This window comes from Saimiri boliviensis, chromosome 17 (assembly GCF_048565385.1).
Source record: "Saimiri boliviensis isolate mSaiBol1 chromosome 17, mSaiBol1.pri, whole genome shotgun sequence".
Classification (NCBI taxonomy): Eukaryota; Metazoa; Chordata; class Mammalia; order Primates; family Cebidae; genus Saimiri; species Saimiri boliviensis.
In genome coordinates this window covers 18,875,998-18,899,380 of record NC_133465.1, presented here as the reverse complement: position 1 = coordinate 18,899,380, position 23,383 = coordinate 18,875,998, and the positions used below count along the sequence as shown (strand labels likewise).

Genomic DNA, 23,383 nt, shown 5'->3' with positions numbered 1-23,383 from the left:
TGAAGTGGCCGGGCACAGTGGCTCACACCCTGTAATCCCAGAACTTTGGGAGGCTGAGATAGGAGGATAGCTTGAGTTCAGGAATTTTTTTTTTTTTTTTTTTTTTTTTTTGAGACGGAGTTTTGCTCCTGTTACCCAGGCTGGAGTGCAATGGCGCGATCTCGGCTCACCGCAACCTCCACCCCCTGGGTTCAGGCAATTCTCCTGCCTCAGCCTCCTGAGTAGCTGGGATTACAAGCACGTGCCACCATGCCTAGCTAATTTTTTGTATTTTTAGTAGAGACGGGGTTTCACTATGTTGACCAGGATGGTCTCGATCTCTTGATCTCGTGATCCACCCGCCTCGGCCTCCCAAAGTGCTGGGATTACAGGCTTGAGCCACCGCGCCCGGCCGAGTTCAGGAATTTGAAACCAGCCTGGCCAACATGGTGAAACACTGTCTCTACCAAAATATACGAAAATTAGCTGGGTGTGGTGGCATGTCCCTGTAACCACAGCTACTCAGGAGGCTGAGGTGGGAGAATTGCTTGAGCTTGGGAGACTGAGGTTGCAGTGACCGGGGATCGTGCCATTGCACTCCAGCCTGGGTGACACAAGACCCTGTCTCAACAAAAACAAAAAAACAACAACAAAAAAACAAGTACTCATATATGCTACAACATGGATGAATTTCAACAAAGCTGGGTGGAAAAAGCCAGACAAAAAGAATACATACTGTATGATTCCATTTACAGAAAATTCTAGGAAATACAAACTAGACTGAGGAAAGCAGACCAGTGTTGCCTGGAGGGCCGAAGAAGCCACAGGGAAGTGGAGTGCTGGGTGTTTCTCAGCTTAACTGGTGGTTTCATGGGGATACACATGTCCAGTCATATGGCTTAAATAAGTAAAATTTATTCTGTCAGCAATTACATCAATAAAATTCTTTTTTTTTTTTTTTTTTTGAGGAGTCTCGCTGTTTCCAGGCTGGACTGCAATGGTGCGATCTCCCGTCACTGCAACCTCCGCCTCCCGGTTCCAAGTCTCCTGCCTCAGCCTCCTGAGTAGCTGGGACTACAGGCACGCACCACCATACCCTACTACTTTTTAAAAATTTTTTAGTAGAGAAGGGGTTTCACGTGTTAGCCAGAATGGTCTTGACCTCCTGACCTCGTGATCTGCCCGACTTGGCCTCCCAAAGTGCTGGGATTACAGGTGTGAGCCACTGTGCCCGGCTCTAAAACCATTTTAGTATATGTGTGTATATGTAACTCATAACATCATGTTGTGTACCTTAAATATACACAATACAATTTCTTTTTTTTTTTTTTTGAGACGGAGTTTCGCTCTTGTTACCCAGGCTGGAGTGCAATGGCGCGGTCTCGGCTCACCGCAACCTCCGCCTCCTGGGTTCAAGCAGTTCTCCTGCCTCAGCCTCCTGACTAGCTGGGATTACAGGCAAGCGCCACCATGCCCAGCTACTTTTTTGTGTTTTTAGTAGAGACGGGTTTTCACCATGTTGACCAGGATGGTCTTGATCTCTCGACCTCGTGATCCACCCGCCTCGGCCTCCCAAAGTGCTGGGATTACAGGCTTGAGCCACCACGCCCGGCCTACAATTTCTTTTTATTTATTTTTTTTGAGACGCAGTTTCGCTCTTGTTACCCAGGCTGGAGTGCAATGGCGCAATCTCGGCTCACCACAACCTCCGCCTCCTGGGTTCAGGCAATTCTCCTGCCTCAGCCTCCTGAGTAGCTGTATTACAGGCACACACCACCATGCCCAGCTAATTTTTTTTGTATTTTTAGTATAGACGGGGTTTCACCATGTTGACCAGGATGGTCTCGATCTCCTGACCTCGTAATCCGCCTGCCTCAGCCTCCCAAAGTGCTGGGATTACAGGCTTCAGCCACTGCGCCCGGCCTACAATTTATTTCTTAAAAGGTTATACAAATTATATTATCAGAGAAGGGGTTAATTTCCAAAATATGTAAGCAGCTCCTCTGACTGATAACCTAATTTTTAAAAAATGGACTAAAGACATGAATAGACATTTTCCCAAAGACATGAAAATGGTCAACAGGTATATTTTAAAAGCTCAATGTCATAAATCGTCAGAGAAATGCAATCAAAGCAACAGGAGGTATCACTTCACATTTATTAGGATGATTATTTAAAAAAAAAAAAAAAAAGAAACTAAAACTAAAGCTGGCCAGGGACAGTGACTCAGGCCTGAAATCCCAGCACTTTGGGAAGCTGAGGCGAGTGGATCACCTGAGGTCAGGAGTTTGAGACCAGCCTGGCCAGTATGGTGAAACCCTCTCTCTAATGAAAATAGAAAAATTAGCTGGGTGTGGTGGCAGTTGCCTGTAGTCTCAGCTACTCAGGAGGCTGAGGCAGGAGAATTGCTTGAACCAGGAGACAGAGGTTGCAGTGAGCTGAGATCGTGCCACTATACTCCAGCCTGGGTAACAAGAGCAAAATTCTCAAAAAAAAAAAAAAAAAAAAAAGGAGGAATTTTAGGGAACATGCTTGGGTAACTGCCCAATAAGCTGAACAAATGCTTCAGAAAGCCTGTTCCTGGAATCTGTAAGATGACCCATTTCCCTTGAAAAGAAAACTGAGTGTAAATATCTTTTTTTTTTTTTTTTTGGAGACAGAGTCTCGCTCTATCATCCAGGCTGGAGTGCAACCTCCGCCTTCCGGGTTCAACTTATTCTCCTGTCTCAGTCTCCTCCTAAGTAGCTGGGACTACCGGCGTACACTACCAGCCCAGCTTTTTTTTTTTTTTTGTATTTTTAGTAGAGATGGTTTCACCATGCTGGCCAGGCTGGTCTCGAACTCCTGGCTTCAAGTGATCCGCTTTCCTTGGCCTCCTGAAGTGCTGGAATTACAGGCATGAGCCACTGTGCCCAGCCCTGAGGGTATCTTGAATGTAAAATCAGGAAACCCTTGACTGCCTTCAAACACACGAGGAAGGTTCGAGATTGGGAATTTGTGTTCTGTCTCTTCCACTTGGTGTGAAAAGCTACAAAATCAGGAATCCCTGTTCCCTCACCAGGAGAGCAGTATGGCCTCGTCTTGGCCTGACACAGATTCAGCTCAGCCTAAGGCTCTTCTGCAATCACAACTAATAGGAAAAGTCTTCAAGAACTGCATGCTCTCAGGGAGAAAAAGCCCACAGCTGCCTAGAAACACCAGTCGGTGTAGGGCTGTACCTGCCCCTCGCCAGCAGGCTGTTAGACATGAGAAATCCAGGTCGCACACGCTCCTGAAGTGAATGCAGCGCTAACTTTCGCTGGGCTCCTACTTGCCAAGTGGATTCAGCCACTAGACTGGCAGACAACTGGCAAAAACTGAGCACAGAACTGCGTTCCCAGGAATGCCATGCACGAGGGAAACAGAAATCTACTTGAAGCTAGGGAGGACGGTGGGCAGCCATCTCTTTCCTCACTTTCTCTTGACTCACACAGGTCAAGAGGTTCCCCTACCTCAAGGTAGATGACTCAACCGTGAACCGTGTTTTGGGGACTGCCACGGTCACCCAGGGTGCTTCCAGCCATCTTCCTCTCAGATGGACATGCCTTTAAATATCATTAAGGGATGAGCCATTTCCTAAAGCTGAACAAAATGCCAAGCAGAGCCGGGCGCAGTGGCTCACGCCTGCAAATCTCAGCACTTTGGGAGGCCAAGGTGAGCGGATCATGAGGTCAGGAGTTTCAATCTCCTAACATGGTGAAACACCGTCTCTACTAAAAATACAACAATATTAGCCAGGTACAGTGGCACACACCTGTAGTCCAGGTTACTCAGGAGGCTGAGGCAGCAGAATCGCTTGAAACTGGGAGGCAGAGGTTACACTGAGCCAAGATCACGCCACTGCACTCCAGCCTGGGCCACAGAGACTGTCTCAAAATAAAAATGCCAAGTACATGGGCACAGACACTCAACAGATGTCCCTGGGATAAATGTTTTCTCTCCCACACCAACTCCAAAGACTAACTTTGAGAAGACTGTCTACAATCAATGCAGAAGCTTACATGTATGAATTGGCCACTCGCTGCTCTTATTTTAACCATAGTATTTCCTGTGCCTGAGAGCAAGTAAATATTAGGCATCAAACCAATAAAACCATGTAGTCGGCCAGGCGCGGTGGCTCAAGCCTGTAATCCTAGCACTTTGGGAGGCCGAGGTGGGTGGATCACGAGGTCAAGAGATCGAGACCATCCTGGTCAACACGGTGAAACCCCGTCTCTACTAAAAATACAAAAAATGAGCTGGGCATGGTGGCGCACACCTGTAATCCCAGCTACTCAGGAGGTTGAGGCAGGAGAATTGCCTGAACCCAGGAGGCGGAGGTTGCGGTGAGCCGAGATCGCGCCATTGCATTCCAGCCTGGGTAACAAGAGCGAAACTCCACCTTAAAAAAAAAAATGTAGTCAACCATTTACAAAAATACATATTTATTGTGTTCCAATGTTGTTGCGTTATACAGATAACTAGTTATATAAACTTAGTCTTCATGTTAAGTATAAATTAAACACAAAAAACTAGAAACAAACCAGCAAAACTGCCATAAAATCCCTCCAAGCTATGAATCCTTATTAAAAATGTATGCGGGGGGGGCACCTGTACAGCCGTGGGTGGAAGCAGGACTGCTTGAGCTTGGGAGTTTGAGATCAGCCTGGATGACATAGCAAGATGCTGTCTCTTTAAAAACAAAAAAGTACAGTGGGATGATGAAATTGTCTTCAATCACCACACTCCGAAAATAGTTAACTGTAGCCAAATGTAAATTTTGAAAGCAGCAATAAAGGCGCAAAAGCGATACAGAATAAAAGCATGGTAGGCCTCGAATATCCAGGGGGTTGGGCAAGTCAGATGCTCGCTCTGACACCTCAGCAACCTATCATCTTTGTGCAAAAATGATCAGGGGCTCCATCGTTAAGCCACAGGTTACCTTCACAAGCACCTGAGGGGGAACACCCCAGATGATGAGCCCCATGACTTCAGAACACACATCTGTGGGGACTTGAAGATGAGGAACAGCTCCACTTCACTCCTCAGTCTCCTGCAGAGCCCTGACTCAAAAAACGACGACTCGGTGACCAAGGACTGGCAATGTACTGAATATTCACAACTGCAGCAAAATGTACACTCAAACACGAGGCCCAGAAACACGTGCTGAACTTCAAATGGAAAGGCTTGAATGTTAACCTCGAGAGTGGATATGTCATTGTGCCTGCATACGGAGTCGGACCAACCCGACCTGTTTCTCCGTCGGGTTTTGAAATCTAAGACCACAAGGGGCCTGAGGGGTAAGCTGTCCTAGGCATCTCTCCGAGGGATTCCAAGAAAGGGAGCCCAACATCCCCACGCCTTTCAGTGCCTCTTCAGCGATTCCAGTGGCTTAAGGAAGGGTGTGGGAAGCACACAGGCCCCAAACCCGACAGAGGGCCGAGCCCAGCCCCAAGTTTCCATTCCTTGCTGGGACACAGCTCCTTCCAGCAAATCAGAAACACGTGACAGTCCCTCGTGCGTGGCTGGAGGGGCCTGTGGACAGCCACCCCCATCTTCAGGCGGCTGTGTGTGGCAGGTCAGCTCCGAGACTCCGAGGCCGTGGGACTGCGGACCGTGGACATGAGGTGTGACTTGTAGGTCTTGCTCAGGCCAGTCATCCAGAACTTCAGAAGCTTGACGTTGTCCTCCTCGGAGGCGCCCAGGATGCTCAGCAGCTTCTGCGTGTCCTCTTTAGGCCGACTGTCCACCTTGGTGAACTTAAAAAGCACCTTCACTTTGCTACAGGAAACCAAAACAAAACACTCAGACACCGCAGCACAATTCCCGAGCCCTGCTCACCGCCAGTGGCTTTGGGACTAGCAGGAGCTGCACAGGCAGGGCTGGAATCTGCACCCACCAGGCAGCAGGCCCCTGAGCTGCTGGAAGGCGCTGTGCCCCGAAAGGAAGGGAAACTGTTGGGGTTGGGCTCGGCCCTCTGTCGGGTTTGAGGCCTGGGTGCTTCCCACACCCTCCCTCAAGCTGTTAAGATGCCAAGAAAGAAAGAAAACCCTTCCTTAAACTCACTGAAGACGGGGAATGCTCCTAGGCTTCACTGCATGATTGTAAATCAGGACGTTTGATTAATAAATTTGATGAAAAAATTACCAAGAATTGAGGCAGGAGGAAATAAAGTAAACTTGCTTAAAAAACAAAAAGTGGCGGGGTGGGGGGTCGGCAGGTGTTACTGGGCTTTCAGGTTCTAAAGTTAATTGCACAGCAGATGACAGAGCTTCCATTACCAACCCTCCCGCGTGCTTGGGGCCCTCGCCCAAGCCGAAACCGCTCTCCCAGGCAGGTGCCACCCCCACCTCCCCAAACAGAAGCAGCGGTCAGAGATGACAACCACTTCCCAAGGCCACCTGAGCTCCGCAGAGGTGGACCTGGTGTTGGTACCCCGGCCCCAACCTCCACTCTCAGCACCTCCCAGTGGCCATGGCCCAGCTCCTCTTTTGGAGACGGGCTCCGGGTTTTATCCTCGGCCTGCAAGCAAAGGGGCCTCCACACTGCCACTTACTTCATCCACTCCTCCTTGAGGCAGACGAGGCACTGGTCCACCACATCCACAGACAGGTTCTGGTTGGTCAGGGCGGCCTCAATCTTATTCAGGATGGTGGGGCCGACTGGGGAGAAGGGCCGGGGCAGAGCGAGGGCAGGCGTCAGCACAGGGCGGGAGCCCGTTCCCATGCAAAGGACGCCCGCCTGGGGGTACCCACCTCGGTCTGCAGCTACAGGGCTCCCACTGGTCACCACAAACTCGTACTTGCTGAGAGACTGGTCGTCCTCACACGCTACAGGGTGGAGGCTGGAGCGTGCAGCCGCATGGACCTCCACGATGACAGCAAACTCTGTGACAACACCAGGCCCACGGCCCCTAAGTACTCCTCACCTCCCCCGCGCTCGCCCACCGCCGGCCCCACGCTGGCTCACGTCAGGTCAGGGCTGCCGGTGAAAAGGCTGCCGAGATCAACGCTTTGCTATTTAGGACCTTTCAGGTGTCTGTGAATAGTTAAGGGTTAACTTTCGCCTCAGTTAAACTAATAATTTATTATATTACAATAATCACAAAGTACTTTACATACATCAATTGACCTCCTACTTAAGAAGCCCTATGAGGGTGGTCCCACCATGGCCTCATTTCACAGACGGGGAAACGGACCTGTAGATGTTAAATAACCCGCCGAAGGTTACAGAGCCTATGGTAGTGGTAAGAGTTTCAAGTCTGTCTGAAACCAGAGCCTGTGTTTCCAGTGCTACCCGGGAAAAAAGGCACTGCTGCCGGGACTCAGGACCCAGCCCAGGTGCTGATCCGAGGCTCAGGGCAGCTCCGCTCAGACCACAAGTCAGCAACTGCTGCTCACAGCTGTGCTGGGGAAGTCACAGACGAGCCCAGGGGGCTGACCCCCGGACATCCCCAAACCAAAAGACCAGGGATGCCACTGAGCTTCCTGGGTCTCTGCTGCTGAGCCCTGACCACACCAGTGAAGGCCAGAAAGGCTTCGGGTACGTGAGAGGAAGAAACAGGCTTGGAGGAGAGCAGAAGGCGGGACAGGACAACTGTGAGGAAGGGCGGACGGTGGTGCCCACAGAAGCCGGTGGCCCAAGCCCAGCATTCGGCAGGCCTCCCACATCTCATAGGCACCCACTCACCAGGACGACCAGGATCCTCTGGCCAGGGCACACATTCTCCCACCCCAGGACGGTGACCTGCAGCCTGCTGAGGACAGTCCCTGCCAGCCACCCTTCCCATCAGGTCCACCCACCTACCCCCGCCTGTGTGAAGATGGAGCGTGGAGGCCCAGAGCCATGGGGGAAGCTGGCCCTGCAGTGAGGCCTCCTCCCTCCACAACCCACGACAGCCATCTGCTTCCACTCTGGGCCGGAGGCGCGGGGACCCTGAGCGCAGGGCACGGCCCCACAGCCCTCGGTGGAACGCACCTGAGGAGAGCACGTGGGGGGGGATCTGCACGTGCGGGCTGAGCCCCAGGAAGTTGCACCGATAGGCCTCCTCGTACTGGCTGCTGTACGGGATGATGCGGACGCAGCCCACGGGCAGCATGGTCTGAGGAGGACAGCAGGACTCAGACCAAGGACGACAGGAAGCCCTCGGCCCCGGCCATCCACACTCCACTAAACCCCACACGCCTCCTGCGGCCCAGTCCAAGGCCTCCCTCCTCCCAGAGGAGGCCTCAGACTCAGCCCATGGTGAGGGGTTCTCTGCCATCAGGCTAACTCCAGTCTGGACCGCCAGGCACACACCAGCCTGTGCCACCCCTCGCTTTGTGGAGCTAACTCTTGTATTAATCTTGCCTGCACAAATGTCTGTCTCTTACCACATCCCACAATGAAGCCTTGAACCAGGATTGTGTCACATGCATTTCTGTCCCTCTCAGGCCAGGCAGTCAGCAGGCACACTCACACCTTCTGATGATTTCAACATCATCAGACCAGACCTGGCCTCCACACCCACTGCACCCCAGGTGGAGGCAGGGTGGGGTACTGCAGCTTGCGCAGGGCAGTCGGGCACCTCAGCGGCCCCACCCGATGCCAGGCACTAGGCCCACACTGCTCTGCGCCGCACACCCATGGAAGAGACGTTCTCACCCGAAGCACTTCAAAGGCTGACTGCACGAGGTCCACGTCTCTGCTTTTCCAGATCACCTGGTTCCCCATGAGAACGTGCCAGGCCAGCATGTGGAAAGACGGGGCTCCCAGGACCTAAACAAGAGAACGAAGTGCTTTTGGCGTGACTAGGAGAAATGGTTTTCTTCTCCCTTCCCATGAAGTTATTGAGTTGTGTTCAGAAAACTTTGTAGAGCAAAGACAGGTTCAGGAGAAAGTCACTTATCTTCTCAGGGGGGCGGTGCCCAGCCCAGGGTTAAATGGGGAGAGACAGAAGTTCCAGGTTTGCACTTAAAAGCCAGATTCCAAAGCTCTTGCTCCAAGATCTGCCTCCCAATTTTGTTTTTAAAAATTTGAAGCAAAAAGATGTTAACTTCCTGCAATATTCACCTTTTTTTACAGATACTTTTTGCTGAAGCATTTGAAAGCAGGCTGTAGGGCCCTCGACCGGCGGCACCCAGGAGAACATGTCTCCACAGCTGAGACATGATGGCTCCATGACTGGAGCCCATCATGATGAGACCACAATGGACGCACCTGAAATCCAGCCACAGGCACCAGCACAGGGCCCCTGCCTGCTTGGCGGCTGCTGTTCTTTTGATCCAGGAGCTACTATAGCACCATGACTACCTTTAGTTATCATGTCCTTATTCTTTAACCCAGAACAGCCTCCCCACAGACCCCACCTGTTATTAGCTTCTACGACACTGACACCTTAGGAGAGTCCAGCCTGTTGTCTCACTGCTTCTAAGAAGCCAAACACAGCTTTGAAACAAAACTTTAAGAGAGAGGCCACGCCGGGCGCGGTGGCTCAAGCCTGTAATCCCAGCACTTTGGGAGGCCGAGGCGGGTGGATCACGAGGTCGAGAGATCGAGACCATCCTGGTCAACATGGTGAAACCCCGTCTCTACTAAAAGTGCAAAAAATTAGCTGGGCATGGTGGCACGTGCCTGTAATCCCAGCTACTCAGGAGGCTGAGGCAGGAGAATTGCCTGAGCCCAGGAGGCAGAGGTTGCGGTGAGCCGAAATCACGCCATTGCACTCCAGCCTGGGTAACAAGGGCGAAACTCCATCTCAAAAAAAAAAAAAAAAAAAAAAAAGAGAGAGAGAGGCCACAATACCACATTTGACCAAACCCCAAGAGTCTCAAAGCAGTCGCACCTCCAGAGGAATTCCACACGCCTTCCAACCTTCATCTACATAAGCAATGGACAGGGAAGGTTTCAGCTGAATGTAGGATTTCAATGGATTGAGTGTTTTCATCCAGAAGCCCCAAGGGCATCTGCCATGAAATCAGTCTTACTCCATTTTCCAAAACAAGTAACACCCTTCTGATGAATCAGTGCTCATTGGAAAAATAAATACAGAAGAATTTTTTTTTTTTTGAGACAGAGTTTTGCTCCCATCGCTGATCTCGGTTCACTGCAACTCAGCCTCCTGAGTAGCTGGGATTACAGACATGTACCACCACATCCAGCTAATTTTGTATTTTTAGTAGAGATGGGGTTTCTCTATGTTGATCAGGCTGGTCCCAAACACCCGACCTCAGGTGACCCGCCTGCCTTGGCCTCCCAAAGTGCTGGGATTACAGGGTGAGCCACTGTGCCCGGCCAGAAGAATCTTATCAAGGATGCAGCCTGCCCCTGCATGGAGCAACCCACACCCACTCCTCCAATTCTGTCGTGTCTGGCAGGCACACGTGCATACACCACCCTAAACACACACTGCCTGCTTTAATTCTTCTCATTAATCATATTCCACAGTTTGGCTACCGTTTACGACAATTGGCTACCGTTTGATACGAACGTTCTCCTAATTTTTTTTTTGAGACGGAGTTTCCCTCTTGTTACCTAGGCTGGAGTGCAATGGCGCGATCTCGGCTCACCGCAACCTCCGCCTCCTGGGTTCAAGCAATTCTCCTGCCTCAGCCTCCTGAGTAGCTGGGATTACAGGCACGAGCCACCATGCCCAGTTAATTTTTTTTTGTATTTTTAGTAGAGACGAGGTTTCACCATGTTGACCAGGATGGTCTCGATCTCTTGACCTCGTGATCCACCCGCCTCGGCCTCCCAAAGTGCTGGGATTACAGGCGTGAGCCACCGCACCCGGCCTCTTTGAAGATACTTAGGTCATCACTGAAGGGGGAACATGGATCTTATGGATAATATTCCTGACACCCTGTGCCCTTAGCCACCCACCAAGAGGCTGTCAGTCACTTCCTGCAGGGTTTTGAAGATGGAGAGCCCAGAGGCAAGGCGCGTGGGTGGGGACAGCTTTGCTCTCCTCCTGAGCTCCTGATGGCACCTTGCCCCTGCCGCCTACCTGCCTCATGTGCCGGAGGGACTTGAAGACTGGCAGCTTCCGGGGCTGCCAGCTCCCACAGCCTGCAAGAGAGGAGGACTCTGCCAGGCCCTGGGTCAGCTCCCGCCCTTCTGCACCCTCCGGCAACACAGGGGCTTTCTCCTCCTCTTCAGCCTCAGAGTTGTCCCAGGTTTCTGATTCCTCTTCTAAATCTGCAAGACAGACAGCAAGGACAGTTACAGATACAAACCTGTGACTTCACCCCAAGGCACTTTGTGGGCTGGTCAGTGTAGATTCCTAGCTGTGGCCAGGTCCCATGTTCCCTGTTGCTCTGGGAGCCCTGGGCTGGGAGGGAGGGCTCAGTTGCTGTCTGCTTAGGCTGGGGCACCACAGGTCCGTCTTAGAAGCACTTACGGAAAGACCGTCAGCTGTTCTTTGATGGAAAGACCGTCAGCTGTTCTTTGATGGTGAGAAAACTCAAACCAGTGACAAAAATGCCAACAGTGTGTCTTCTGAACACATCCAGTCGGCCACAGTTCTCAAGGATCTACACATCGTTTTTTTTTGTTTTTTTTTTTCACTTTTATTTTAGATTGATGGCGTACAGGTGTAGTTTTGTTACAAAAGTACACTGCGTGGTGCTGAAGTTTGGGCTGCTATTGATCCTGTCACCCAGAGAGTTAACCACAGGAAGTAATATACCCAGACAGTATCGAATAGAAAGTATTTCAGCCCTTGGTCCCCTCCCTCCCCCTCCCTCCTTCTGGAGTCCCTGGTGTCTACTATTCCCATCTTTTGATTTGAGACAGGGTCTCACTATTGCCCAGGCTAGAATGCAGTGGCACGATCACGGCTCACTGCAGTCTCAATCTTCTGAGCTCAAGTGATCCTCCCAACTAAACCTTCTAAGCAGCTCGGACTCCAGGCATGCACCATGACGCCCAGCTACTTTTCCTATTTTTTGTAGAGGCTGGACCTCGCTATGTTGCTCAGGCTCGTCTCAAACTCCTGAGCTCAAGCCATCGCCTGTCTCAGTCTCCCAAGTGCTGGGACTCCAGGCGTGCACCAGTGCCTGATTTTAATTTTTTTTTTTTTTTTTTTTTTTTTTAGACGGAGTTTCGCTCTTGTTACCCAGGCTGGAGTGCAATGGCACGATCTCGGCTCACCACAACCTCCGCCTCCTGGGTTCAGGCAATTCTCCTGCCTCAGCCTCCCGAGTAGCTGGGATTACAGGCACGCGCCACCATGCCCAGCTAATTTTTCGTATTTTTAGTAGAGACAGGGTTTCACCATGTTGACCAGGATGGTCTCGATCTCTTGACCTTGTGATCCACCCGCCTCGGCCTCCCAAAGTGCTAGGATTACAGGCGTGAGCCACTGTGCCCGGCCCCGATTTTACTCTTTATGGCTGCATCCAACATCATTTCATTTTCCTCTCAACTGTGCTAAGGTCACGTCAGCACTTTTTTTTTTTTAAGATGGGGTTTTGGCCGGGCATGGTGGCTCACGCCTGTAATCCCAGCACTTTGGGAGGCTGAGGCGGGTGGATCACGAGGTCGAGACATCGAGACCATCCTGGTCAACATGGTGAAAACCCGTCTCTACTAAAAATAGAAAAAATTAGCTGGGCATAGTGGTGCGTGCCTGTAATCCCAGCTACTCAGGAGGCTGAGGCAGGAGAATTGCCTGAACCCAGGAGGCAGAGGTTGCGGTGAGCCGAGATCGTGCCATTGCACTCCAGCCTGGGTAACGAGCAAAAAACTCCGTCTCAAAAAAAAAAAAAAAAGATGGGGTTTCACCATGATGGCCAGGCTGGTCTTGAACTCCTGATCTCAGGTGATCCACCCACCTTGGCCTCCCAAAGTGCTAGGATTACAGGTGTGAGCCACCGCGCCTGGCACATCAGCACCATTAGCTCCATTTCACAGATAAAGAAATGAGTATTTGTCACTTCAGTGAACCTTCATGAAGCCCTCACAAACGACCACATCTCCATTTCACATCACGAAACCCAACGAGAAGGGTGCAGGTGAGAAGCAGAGCCAGAATGCAAAGCCAGGTCTGACTCCAGAGGGCAAGCCCTGAGCCCGAAACCCCACACTGCAAATGCCCCGCACACCCACTTCCAAGCTCTCACAAAGGCTTCGACGGCTCTGGCTCTTTGAGCTAGAAAGTTCACCAAGACGCTGCCTTTGCCATCTGCACATGCCTAGAAACATGATTGGCAGTATAATAAATGGCTCCAAGGCCAGCCAGCCCGCAGGGCGTTGGGGTGGACTGCCAGGCTTTGTCTTTCCTGACCTGGTTCTGCTCTTGCCAAGACTCCACTGGCAAAGCTTACTTTGGCACGCCTGCACCTGCCTGCACAAACAACTCGGAACAGCTCCAGCTGTTTGGAAGGCCAGTCAGTTGCAAGCAGAAGCATGGGAAGTATGACTGATGACACGAGGTGTGGAACAATGGTCATAAGTCTGCGCTCACCTCGAAGCCGGGACCACAGACCTGTAGCACCAAGATCAAATTATCCCTGACGGAAACGTCAGCCAAGACTGGGCCCAGTGCCTCTGGGCTGGTGCACAAGGTGCCAGCACCCCCAGACCCATGGCCCCGAGCCCCATCAGGAACCTGGGGAAGCCCAGGCACCTGGGAGGTCAGGGAACCACTGCCCTTGATGGAAAACTTGGGTCTAAATGAAACAGAACTTTATTTGTACAGGAGCAAAGACTGAGACTGTCGACCAGGCTGAGCACTCAGCTATCACAAAACAGGGATGAGAAACCTTCAATCAGCTAGTTCTCTCTATGGACGGCCCTACCCGTGAATTTTCCCCACCTAGCTAGTGAATGGACTCTTTCTTTCTGAGATGGAGTCTTACTCTATTGCCCAGGCTGCAGTACAGTGGCACCATCTTGGCTCACTGCAACCTCCACCCCCTGGGTTCAAGCAATTCTCCTGCCTCAGCCTCCTCAGTAGCTGGGATTACAGGCGCCTGTCACTGCACCCAGCTAATTTTTTGTAATTTTAGTAGAGACGGGGTTTCACTATCTTGGCCAGGCTAATCTTCAACTCTTCACCTAGTGATCCACCCACCTTGGTCTCCCAAAGTGCTGGGATTATAGGCATGAGCCACCACGCCTGGCAGGAAACGGATTCTTTCACATGACGGTCAAGGCAAACGGTTCAGACAGGAAATCACAACAATCACACCAAGCTCAGGGGCAAGCTTCCCAAAGGCTCATCCTGGGCTGCTTCAGAGCCGCATTTCCCTCCCTCAGCAATTCCTGCCAGGAGAGCAGAGAGCTGGTACCACCCCACAGCCATCTGGGCCAAGGCCCCAGAAACAGCACCCCTGGCTCACCTGCGAGCTTCTCCATCTGGACCAACGTGTCCTCAGTGGGGGCACCTTCCAGGAGCTTCTCGGTCAGCCGGCTGCCACATGCCTTCAGGAGCCTGGAGAACACAGCACCACCTATGAGCCGTCTTTCCAAAGGAAAAAGCAAACCTCTCACCCAGCCACTGATCCTACCAGGTTAAAGAAAATATGGCCAGGCGTGGTGGCCCACGCCTGTAATCCCAACACTTTGAGGCCGAGGCGTGTGGGTCACCTGTGGTTGGGAGTTTGAGACCAGCCTGACCAACGTGTAGAAACCCAGTCTCTACTAAAAATAACAAAATTAGCCGGGCATGGTGGCACATGCCTGTAATCCCAGCTACTCAGGAGGCCGAGGCAGGAGACTCACTTGAACTCGGGAGGGGGAGGCTGCAGTGAGCGGAGATTGTGCCATTGCACTCTAGCCTGGGCAACAAGAGAGAGACTCCATCTCAAAATAAATACTTATATAAATAAAAAGAAAATATGAGAGGCCGAGCGCGGTGGCTCATGCCTGTAATCCCAACACTTTGGGAGGCTGAGGCGGGTGGATCACGAGGTCAAGAGATCGAGACCATCCTCGCCATGATGAAACCCGTCTCTACTAAAAATACAAAAATTAGCCGGGTGTGGTGGCATGCACCTGTGGTCCCAGCTACTCGGGAGGCTGAGGCGGAAGAATCACTTGAACCCAGGAGGCGGAGGTTGCAGTGAGTCGAGATTGCGCCACTGCACTCCAGCCTGGCGACAGAGCAAGACTCCATCTCAATAAAAAAAAAAAAAAGAAAATGTGAGAATAAAAGAGCACCACAGGGCACAACCAGCCAGATCCCACATGCAGGCAATTCCATAAGCCAGTGAGTGACCAAGGTCCTTCAACAGGCAGCATGGGAGAAACCGGGAGGGGCGGGGATGCGAGGAGGAGCTGTTCTAGACAGAGGGACTTGGGGTGCTGCTGCGACGCCAGTGCGGTCACTTGTGAGACAAAAGAGGAAACTGACAAGGGCTTGCGCCCTGGAGAACGCTCAGGAATCTGCCCATTTTGTTGGGCATGATCACCGTATGGTGACTGTATTTATGACTGGAATGATACAACTCAGATTTGCTTTAAAAAAAAAAATTCCAGGCCATGAGCAGTGGCTCACCACCTGTAATCCCAGCACTTTGCGGGGCTCAGGGGGTCAAGGGGGAGGATTGCTTGAGGCCAGGAGTTCAAGACCGGCCTGGGCAACATAGCAAGGTCCAGTCTCTACAAAAAATGAAAACATGAGCTGGGTGTGGTAGCGCACGCCTGCAGTCCTAGCTCCTCAGAAGGCTGTGGCAATAGGCGTGCGTGGGTCTAGTCTGCACCACTGCACTCCAGCCCAGGCAGAGCACTGAGACCAGCCTTAAAAACAGACAAGAAAACCCCAGCCAGGCATGGTGGCTCAAGCCGGTACTCTCAGATACTCAGGAGGCCAAGGAAGGAAGATGACCTGAGCCCTGGAGTTCAAGCCCAGCCTGAACACAGCAAGACTCCTGCCAAAAATGGGTTACGCACAGTGGCACATGCATATAATCCCAGCACTTTGAGGCCGAGGCAGAAGGATCACTTGAGGCCAGTATTTCAAGACCAGTCTGTGCAACAGAGTGAGACCCCATCTCTACAAGAATAAAAAAGAAAAAAACTCCAGAAAAAAAGTGACAACAGAAGAAAAAGGAAAATGCTCATAACCACTAACACTGGAGGACAGGAATGGAGGCTGACTAAAGCTTATTCTTTGGGTCTGCTTGAAAATTTCTATAATAAAATGATTTTTAAAATACAGGGGAGGCTGCGCACAGTGGCTCATGCCTGCCATCCCAGCACTTTGGGAGGCCAAGGTAGGTGGATCACCTGAGCTCAGGAGTTTAAGACCAGCCTGGCCAACACAGCGAAACCGCGCCTCTACTAAAAATACACAAATCAGCTGCCATAGCAGTGGATGCCTGTAATCCCAGCTAGTCCAGAGGCTGAGGCAGGAAAATCACCTGAACCTGGGGTACGGAGGTTGTAGTGAGCCGAGACTGTGCCACCGCACTCCAGCCTGGGCGACAGAACAATACTGTGCCTCATAAAAAACTAAAATGAGTAAAATAAAGGGGGAAGCTAGGAGAGTGGGTCTGAAGTCTTCTCACTACACAGGAAGGGAAAAGCACACGAGGTAAAGCATATGTTAAGGAGCCTGATTTAGCTGTTCCCTGTTGTACATTTATTAAAACCTCATGTTATACATCATAAAATATACACAATTTTTACCTGTCAATTCAATTTTTTTTTTTTTTTAAGACGGAGTCTCACTCTGTAGCCCAGGCTGGAGTGTACCTCCACTCACTGCAACCTCTGCCTTTTGAGTTCAAGCGATTCTCCTGCCTCAGCCTCCCAAGTAGCTGGGACTACAGGCACCTGCCACCACACCAGGCTAATTTTTGTATTTTTAGTAGAGACAGGGCTTCACCATATTGGCCAGGCTGGTCTCGAACTCCTGACCTCAAGGGATCCACCTGCCTCAGCCTCCCAAAGTGCTGGGATTATGGGCATAAGCCACCGCACCCTGCCTAAAATATATTAAGCTGTGTACTGGAGCCCCAGCTACCTGGGGGCTTAAGCCCGGGAGTCTGAGGCTGTGGTGTGCTATGGTCACACCTGTGAATAGCCACTGCACTCCAGCCTGGGCAACACGGTGAGACCCTGTCTCTAAAAGAGAAAAAAATTAAAGTGCTGGGTGAAAGGGTCACTTGAGTCAGTAAGTCTGAGGCCAGCCTGGGCAACACAGTGAGACTCTGTCTCTACAAAATGACTTTAAAAACACAGGGGAATTAGCTGATGCTTTCCCTGCCTGCCCGCAGATCCTCCGGAGCCGTACTCATGGGCCTACCCTGAGGGGCCTGATCCACACCAAGATCAGATTTACACGTGAAATCCTAGACTTGGAGTTGGTGCTGCACAGGAATGAGAAGCTGGGGCTGGAGCTTTTGGAAGGAGGGAGTATATTCTTTTTTTTTTTTTTTTTTTTCCCTGAGACGGAGTTTCGCTCTTGTTACCCAGGCTGGAGTGCAATGGCGCGATCTCGGCTCACCGCAACCTCCGCCTCCTGGGTTCAGGCAATTCTCCTGCCTCAGCCTCCTGAGTAGCTCGGATTACAGGCATGTGCCACCATGCCCAGCTAATTTTTTGTATTTTTAGTAGGAGACGGGGTTTCACCATATTGACCAGGATGGTCTCGATCTCTTGACCTCGTGATCCACCAGCCTCGGCCTCCCAAAGTGCTGGGATTACAGGCTTGAGCCACCGCGCCCGGCCAGGAGGGAGTATATTCTGCTGTGGAACGAACAGAAGCCACTGCTGGCTGGGGGACAGACCAGACTGCTGGCTTTTTTTTTTTTGAGAGGGAGTCTCACTCTGTCATCAGGCTGGAGCGCAGTGACGTGACCTCTTCTCACCGCAACCTCTGCCTCCTGGGTTCAAGAATTTCTCCTGCCTCAGCCTCCTGAGTAGCCGGGATCACAGACATGTGCCACCACGCATGGTTAATTTTTTTGTATTTTTAATACTCAGGGTTTCACCATGTTGGCCAGGCTGGTCTCAAACTCCTGACCTCGTGATCCGCCTGCCTTGGCCTCCCAAAGTGCTGGATTTACAACCATGAGCCACCACTCCTGGCTTTTTTTTCCTTTTTTTTTAGAGGCAGGGTCTCACTCTGTTACCCAGGCTGGAGTGTAGTGGCATAATCATGGTTTTCCTGGGCTCAAGCAACCCGACCGTCACACCCTCCCGAGTAGCTGGGGCGACAGGTGCATGCCACCATACTTAGCTAGTTTTGTTCCTTTTTTTGTAGACAGGGGTCTCACTATGTTGCCCAGGCTGGTCTTGACCTCCTGGGCTCAAGGGATCCTCTAATCTTGGCTTCCCCAAGTGTTGGCATTACAGGTTCAGACATTGAGTTTTTATATCACTGGGAAATAAATTCCACCTCCATACATTTTCTGCACACTCGGGGAAAGAGACCCAGAGAATGAGGACTCTCGGCCCAGATCTGTGCTCACTGACAAGTGCCCACAGGCCAGTGCTCCTCGCAGAGGCAGCAAGAAAACTCAGCTACGGACTGTTCTCCCAAATCTGTGGGTGAGCCAACCAGTGTGTCGTGACGGCTCTATCCTAACGGCTGCCAAAAGCGGAGACGCCCGTTACCAGGCAAAGGAGGTGTGCAGGCACGCCCACAAGTTGTCATCACTTGTCAGCGACGTCAGCGAGCGGGCGGCATTGCCGTTCCTCTGGTGCAGGAATGGTGTGAAGGCTGTGTTCATCCTCTGCGCACGCTGTGGGCATCCAAACTGCTCTGCCTCAAACACCTGAAATGCAACGGGAAGGGATGGCGTCTTTAAGCCAAAGGTGCCAGCAGCCTGGTCCCCCACTCGTTCACAGCCAACACCAGGGCCTGCCTCCTGGACACAGTCCCACCGCACTCTCTCCATGCAGAGCACTCTCGATTCGTTCCCAACAGCATGGCTCAGCCCCCACCCCAGCCAGATCAGGAGCCACCTGAGAACAGGAATCGGCTGAGTTTCTCCTCCCTTCCTAACAAGCGACCCGAGACACCCAGGGGGATTGTCACGGGTGGCCATCTGCGCTGCTGCCCACCTGTCTCCACCTCCCCTTCCAGGTGCACCGCTCAGACCCTTGGCTGAGGGACATGTGACTGGCTCTGGCAAACAAGCCGAGATAAACAAGGCTCCCCAGCACCCTCCGTGCTTCTGGAGGGCAGAAGGAGCAACACTTCCATACGGCTGCCGTTCTGCCTGCCAGGATGACCACAGTGACCAGAGAGAGCCCTGCTCTCACGTAATGCACACAGCATGACAAGAAACAGGCCCTATGGCTTGAAGGTGCTGTGCTGAGAACTGGGGGCTGTTTGTAACCAGGCACAACCTGGCCTGGCCTGGCCTGAGCCTTAACTCCAAAGCTGGAGGTCTACATTCCGTGGTGCAGCTCCACGGGATTAATGGACGTGCAGGAGATGAAGGCCAGAGGAAGCGAAGACAGCAGGGAGGAAACTAGGGGTCTGACTGCAGCAAAGACACCAGAGCTGAAGGAGAACCAGGACAGTGGGGGCAGGAGAGACCAGTAAAGCAGGCAGGACGGCCTGGGAGGCTCCTCACCATGACCTCCACCCCCGAAGCCGAGAGACCACAATTCACACAGTGCAGTGGACGCAGGCGGAGGGGAATAAGCTCCCGGGATCCAGGCTTCAACCTCGGCACAGAGCGACTGCTGCAGTGCAGGGCCCCCGCCACCCCGCCACCCCATCTCTGAATTCACCTTGAGCGCCTTGCCCTGGAGCTCGTCGATGATTCCCCGCACCTTCCCCAGCAGGAAGGGCCAGGAGTTGATGAGGTAGATCCGGTCCATCATGATGGTGATGACGCTGTACCAGCGCTGGAAGCCCCTGGCCAGGCTGTCCTTGATGAAGAAAGTATGGCTGAACACAAAGCCATGCTGCTCATCTCCGAAGAAGATGGGGCCTTCGCGGCCAGGGCAGACCTGGCGGGAACACCAGCGACTCAGAGACAGCCCTTTCCTCGCTTAGCAACACCAAATCAAAGCCTCCTCTTCATACTTTTCAGAGTCTGCTGGCACAAATCAGCCAGCGTTAATAACAGGGGCGAGTGGCAGAGCGGAGGCGGTAAGAGCCAAGGACTCTGCACTCTTCTGCTCCTGTGATCAAGCTTTCAACAACACTTGTCACTGTGGACCGTAAGGGCCGGTAACAAGGTTCACTGCTTTTTTTCCGCCTTGAGCCATAAATAACTCCCACACATGTGTCATACTTCTCCCAGACTCAGATGCACCAGCTGACTCACCCAGAGCATGCAGAAGAACCAGCAGGTCAGGGCAGCCACTGCACCCTCCCTGCATTGAAATCTGCACATTTTATTCTTTTTTTTTGTTTTCTGAGACAGAGTCTTGCTCTGTCTCCCAGGCTGGAGCGCAATGGCACAATCTCAGCTCACTGCAACCTCTGCCTCCTGGGTTCAAGGAATTCAGCCTACCAAGCAGCTGGGATTACAGGCGCTGCCACCACACCCACCTAATTTTTGTATTTTTTAGTAAAGATGGGATTTTGCCATGTTGGCCAAGCTGGTCTCAAACTCCTGACCTCAGGTGATCCACTAACCTTGACATCCCAAAGTGCTGGGATTACAGGTGTGAGCCACCATGCCCGGACTCTTTTTTTTTTTTCAATGTTTTTAAAAATTAAAATAATAATAATTATTCTTTTTGAGATGGAGTCGCTCTTGTCATCCAGGCTGGAGTGCAGTGGTACAATCCCAGCCGACTGCAACCTCTATCTCCTGGGTTCAAGCGATTCTCCTGCCTCAACCTTCTGAGTAGCTAGGATTACAGGCATGTGACACCACACTAATTTTTTTGTATTTTTAGTAGAGATGGGGTTTCACCATGCTGGCCAGGCTGGTTGTGAACTCCTGACCTCAGGTGATCTGCCCACCTCAGCCTCCCAAAGTGCTGGGATTACAGGCGTGAACCACCATGCCCAGCCCTACATACTTTGTTCTTTTTTTTTTTCTTTTTGAGACGGAGTCTTGCTCTGTCACCCAGGCTGGAATGCAGTGGCATGATCTCAGCTTACCACAACCTCTGCTTCCCAGGTTCAAGTGATTCTCCTGCCTCAGCCTCCCAAGTAGCTGGGACTACAGGCACCTGCCACCATGCCCAGCTAATTTTTGTATTTTTAGTAGAGACAGGGTTTCACCATGTTGGCCAGGCTGGTCTTGAACTCCTGACCTCGTGATCCGCCCGCCTCAGCCTCCCAAAGTGCTGGTATTATAGGCATGAGCCACTGCACCCAGTCCAGCCTACTTTATTCTCATGAGAGGACTTCAGTCCCTCCTCATGACATACTTAGTCTTCCTTAACACACAATTCTAACAGATGTGCCCCGATGCCTGCGAGCAGACCAGCAGCAAGAAATTAAAGGAAAGGATGGCTAAGGGCAGGCCCACGGCCACATGGAATGAGAACTAACAGCAAGGGAGCTTGGTGTGTCTGACTGGGTGGACCTGATGACAAGGAAGTTTAGTAACTGAACAAGGAATTCTTTGTGATAAAGATCTGAGTTCAGAGTCAAGAGTCACAGCAGCAGCGATGGAGCTTAGGAACGAATCATCCACACCTCAGCAGGCTGAGAGCAGCACGTGACCAAGACAATAAAAAAAGGTGATGTTGGCCGGGCGCGACGGCTCACACCTGTAATCCCAGCACTTTGGAAGGCCAAGGCAGGTGGACCACGAGGTCAAGGGATTGAGACCATCCTGGCCAACATGGTGAAACCTCGGATCTACTAAAAATACAAAAATTAGCTGGGCGTGGTGGTGCATGCCTGTAGTCCCAGCTACCCGGGAGGCTGAGGCAGGAGAACTGCTTGAACCCAAAAAGCAGAGGTTGCAGTGAGCTGAGACCGTACCACTGCACTCCTGGTGCCTGGCGACAGAGCGAGACTCTGTCTCAAAAAAAATTAAAAATTAAAAAAAAAATAATTGGCCGGGCGCGGTGGCTCAAGCCTGTAATCCCAGCACTTTGGGAGGCCGAGGCGGGTGGATCACAAGGTCAAGAGATCGAGACCATCCTAGTCAACAGGGTGAAACCCTGTCTCTACTAAAAATACAAAAAAGCAGCTGGGCATGGTGGCGCGTGCCTGTAGTGCCAGCTACTCAGGAGGCTGAGGCAGGAGAATTGCCTGAACGCAAGAGGCGGAGGTTGCAGTGAGCCGAGATCGTGCCATTGCACTCCAGCCTGGGTAACAAGAGTGAAACTCTGTCTCAAAAAAAAAACAAAAAAACAAAAGGTGATGTTGATACAATGAACCACTTAACCTAGAAATGCTTCCTATCTTAGGAATATTTCCATCAAGAATGGACCAAGGGCCGGGCATGGCAGCTCACACCTGTAATCCCAGTGGTTTTGGAGGATGAGGTGGTAGGATTACTTGAGTTCAAGACCAACCTGGGTAACACAGGGAAACATCATCTCTACAAAAAAAAAAATTTTTTAAATACAAAACCAGCCAGGCGTGGTGGCTCACGCATATAATCCAAGCACTTTGGGAGGCCGAGGCGAGTGGATCACAAGGTCAAGAGATCAAGACCATCCCGGTCAACATGGTGAAACCCCGTCTCTACTAAAAATACAAAAAAATTAGCTGGGCATGGTGGCACGTGTCTGTAATCCCAGCTACTCAGGAGGCTGAGGCAGGAGAATTGCCTGAACCCAGGAGGCGGAGGTTGCAGGGAGCCGAGATCATGCCATTGCACTCCAGCCTGGGTAACAAGAGTACAACTCCGTCTCCAAAAAAAAAAAAACCGACCAGCTGAACATGGTGGCACACACGAGTGGTCCCAGCCACCTAGGAGGCTGAGGTGGGAGGATCACTTGAGCCCAGGAGTTTGAGGTTGCAGTGCACTATGATGGAACCACTGCACTCCAGCCTGGACAACAGAGCAAGACCCCGCCTCGAAAGAATAAAAAAATAATAATAGCCAGGCGCAGTGGCTCACACCTGTAATCCCATCACTTTGGGAGGCCAAGGCGGGCAGATCACAAGGTCAAGAGATTGAGTCCATCCTGACCAACATGGTGAAACCCTGTCTCTACTAAAAATACAAAAATTAGCTGGGTGTGGTGGTGCATGCCTGTAGTCCCAGCTACCCGGGAGGCTGGGGCAGGAGAACTGCTTGAACCCAAAAAGCAGAGGTTGCAGTGAGCTGAGACCGTACCACTGCACTCCAACCTGGTGCCTGGCGACAGAGCGAGACTCTGTCTCAAAAAAAATTAAAAATTAAAAAAAAAATAATTGGCCGGGCGCGGTGGCTCAAGCCTGTAATCCCAGCACTTTGGGAGGCTGAGGCGGGTGGATCACAAGGTCAAGAGATCAAGACCGTCCTGGTCAACATGGTGAAATCCCGTCTCTACTAAAAATACAAAAAATTAGCTGGGCGTGGTGGCACATGCCTGTAAT

General features: G+C 51.6%; 1 protein-coding gene across 7 annotated transcripts in view; it reads right to left on the bottom strand.

Moving 5' to 3' along the window:
• The window catches only part of FLCN (folliculin), a 39,327-nt gene that overhangs the window by 3,011 nt on the left and 12,933 nt on the right, over nt 1-23,383 (bottom strand). For 6 of the 7 annotated variants that reach the window (XR_012514570.1, XR_012514574.1, XR_012514571.1 and 3 more), the window contains 9 exons: nt 19,669-19,890; nt 18,541-18,701; nt 14,319-14,410; nt 10,982-11,172; nt 8,641-8,754; nt 7,975-8,098; nt 6,753-6,884; nt 6,554-6,659; nt 4,940-5,778 (listed from right to left, as the gene is read on the bottom strand). Coding sequence is in view for 1 of the 7 variants with exons in the window: in XM_074388309.1 (XP_074244410.1) it covers nt 5,577-5,778; nt 6,554-6,659; nt 6,753-6,884; nt 7,975-8,098; nt 8,641-8,754; nt 10,982-11,172; nt 14,319-14,410; nt 18,541-18,701; nt 19,669-19,890 (1,344 nt within the window). In the remaining 6 variants the exon portion in view is untranslated. Of the gene's footprint in view, nt 1-4,425; nt 5,779-6,553; nt 6,660-6,752; nt 6,885-7,974; nt 8,099-8,640; nt 8,755-10,981; nt 11,173-14,318; nt 14,411-18,540; nt 18,702-19,668; nt 19,891-23,383 lie in introns of those variants that run through there. The other variant, XM_074388309.1, reaches the window with a different exon arrangement.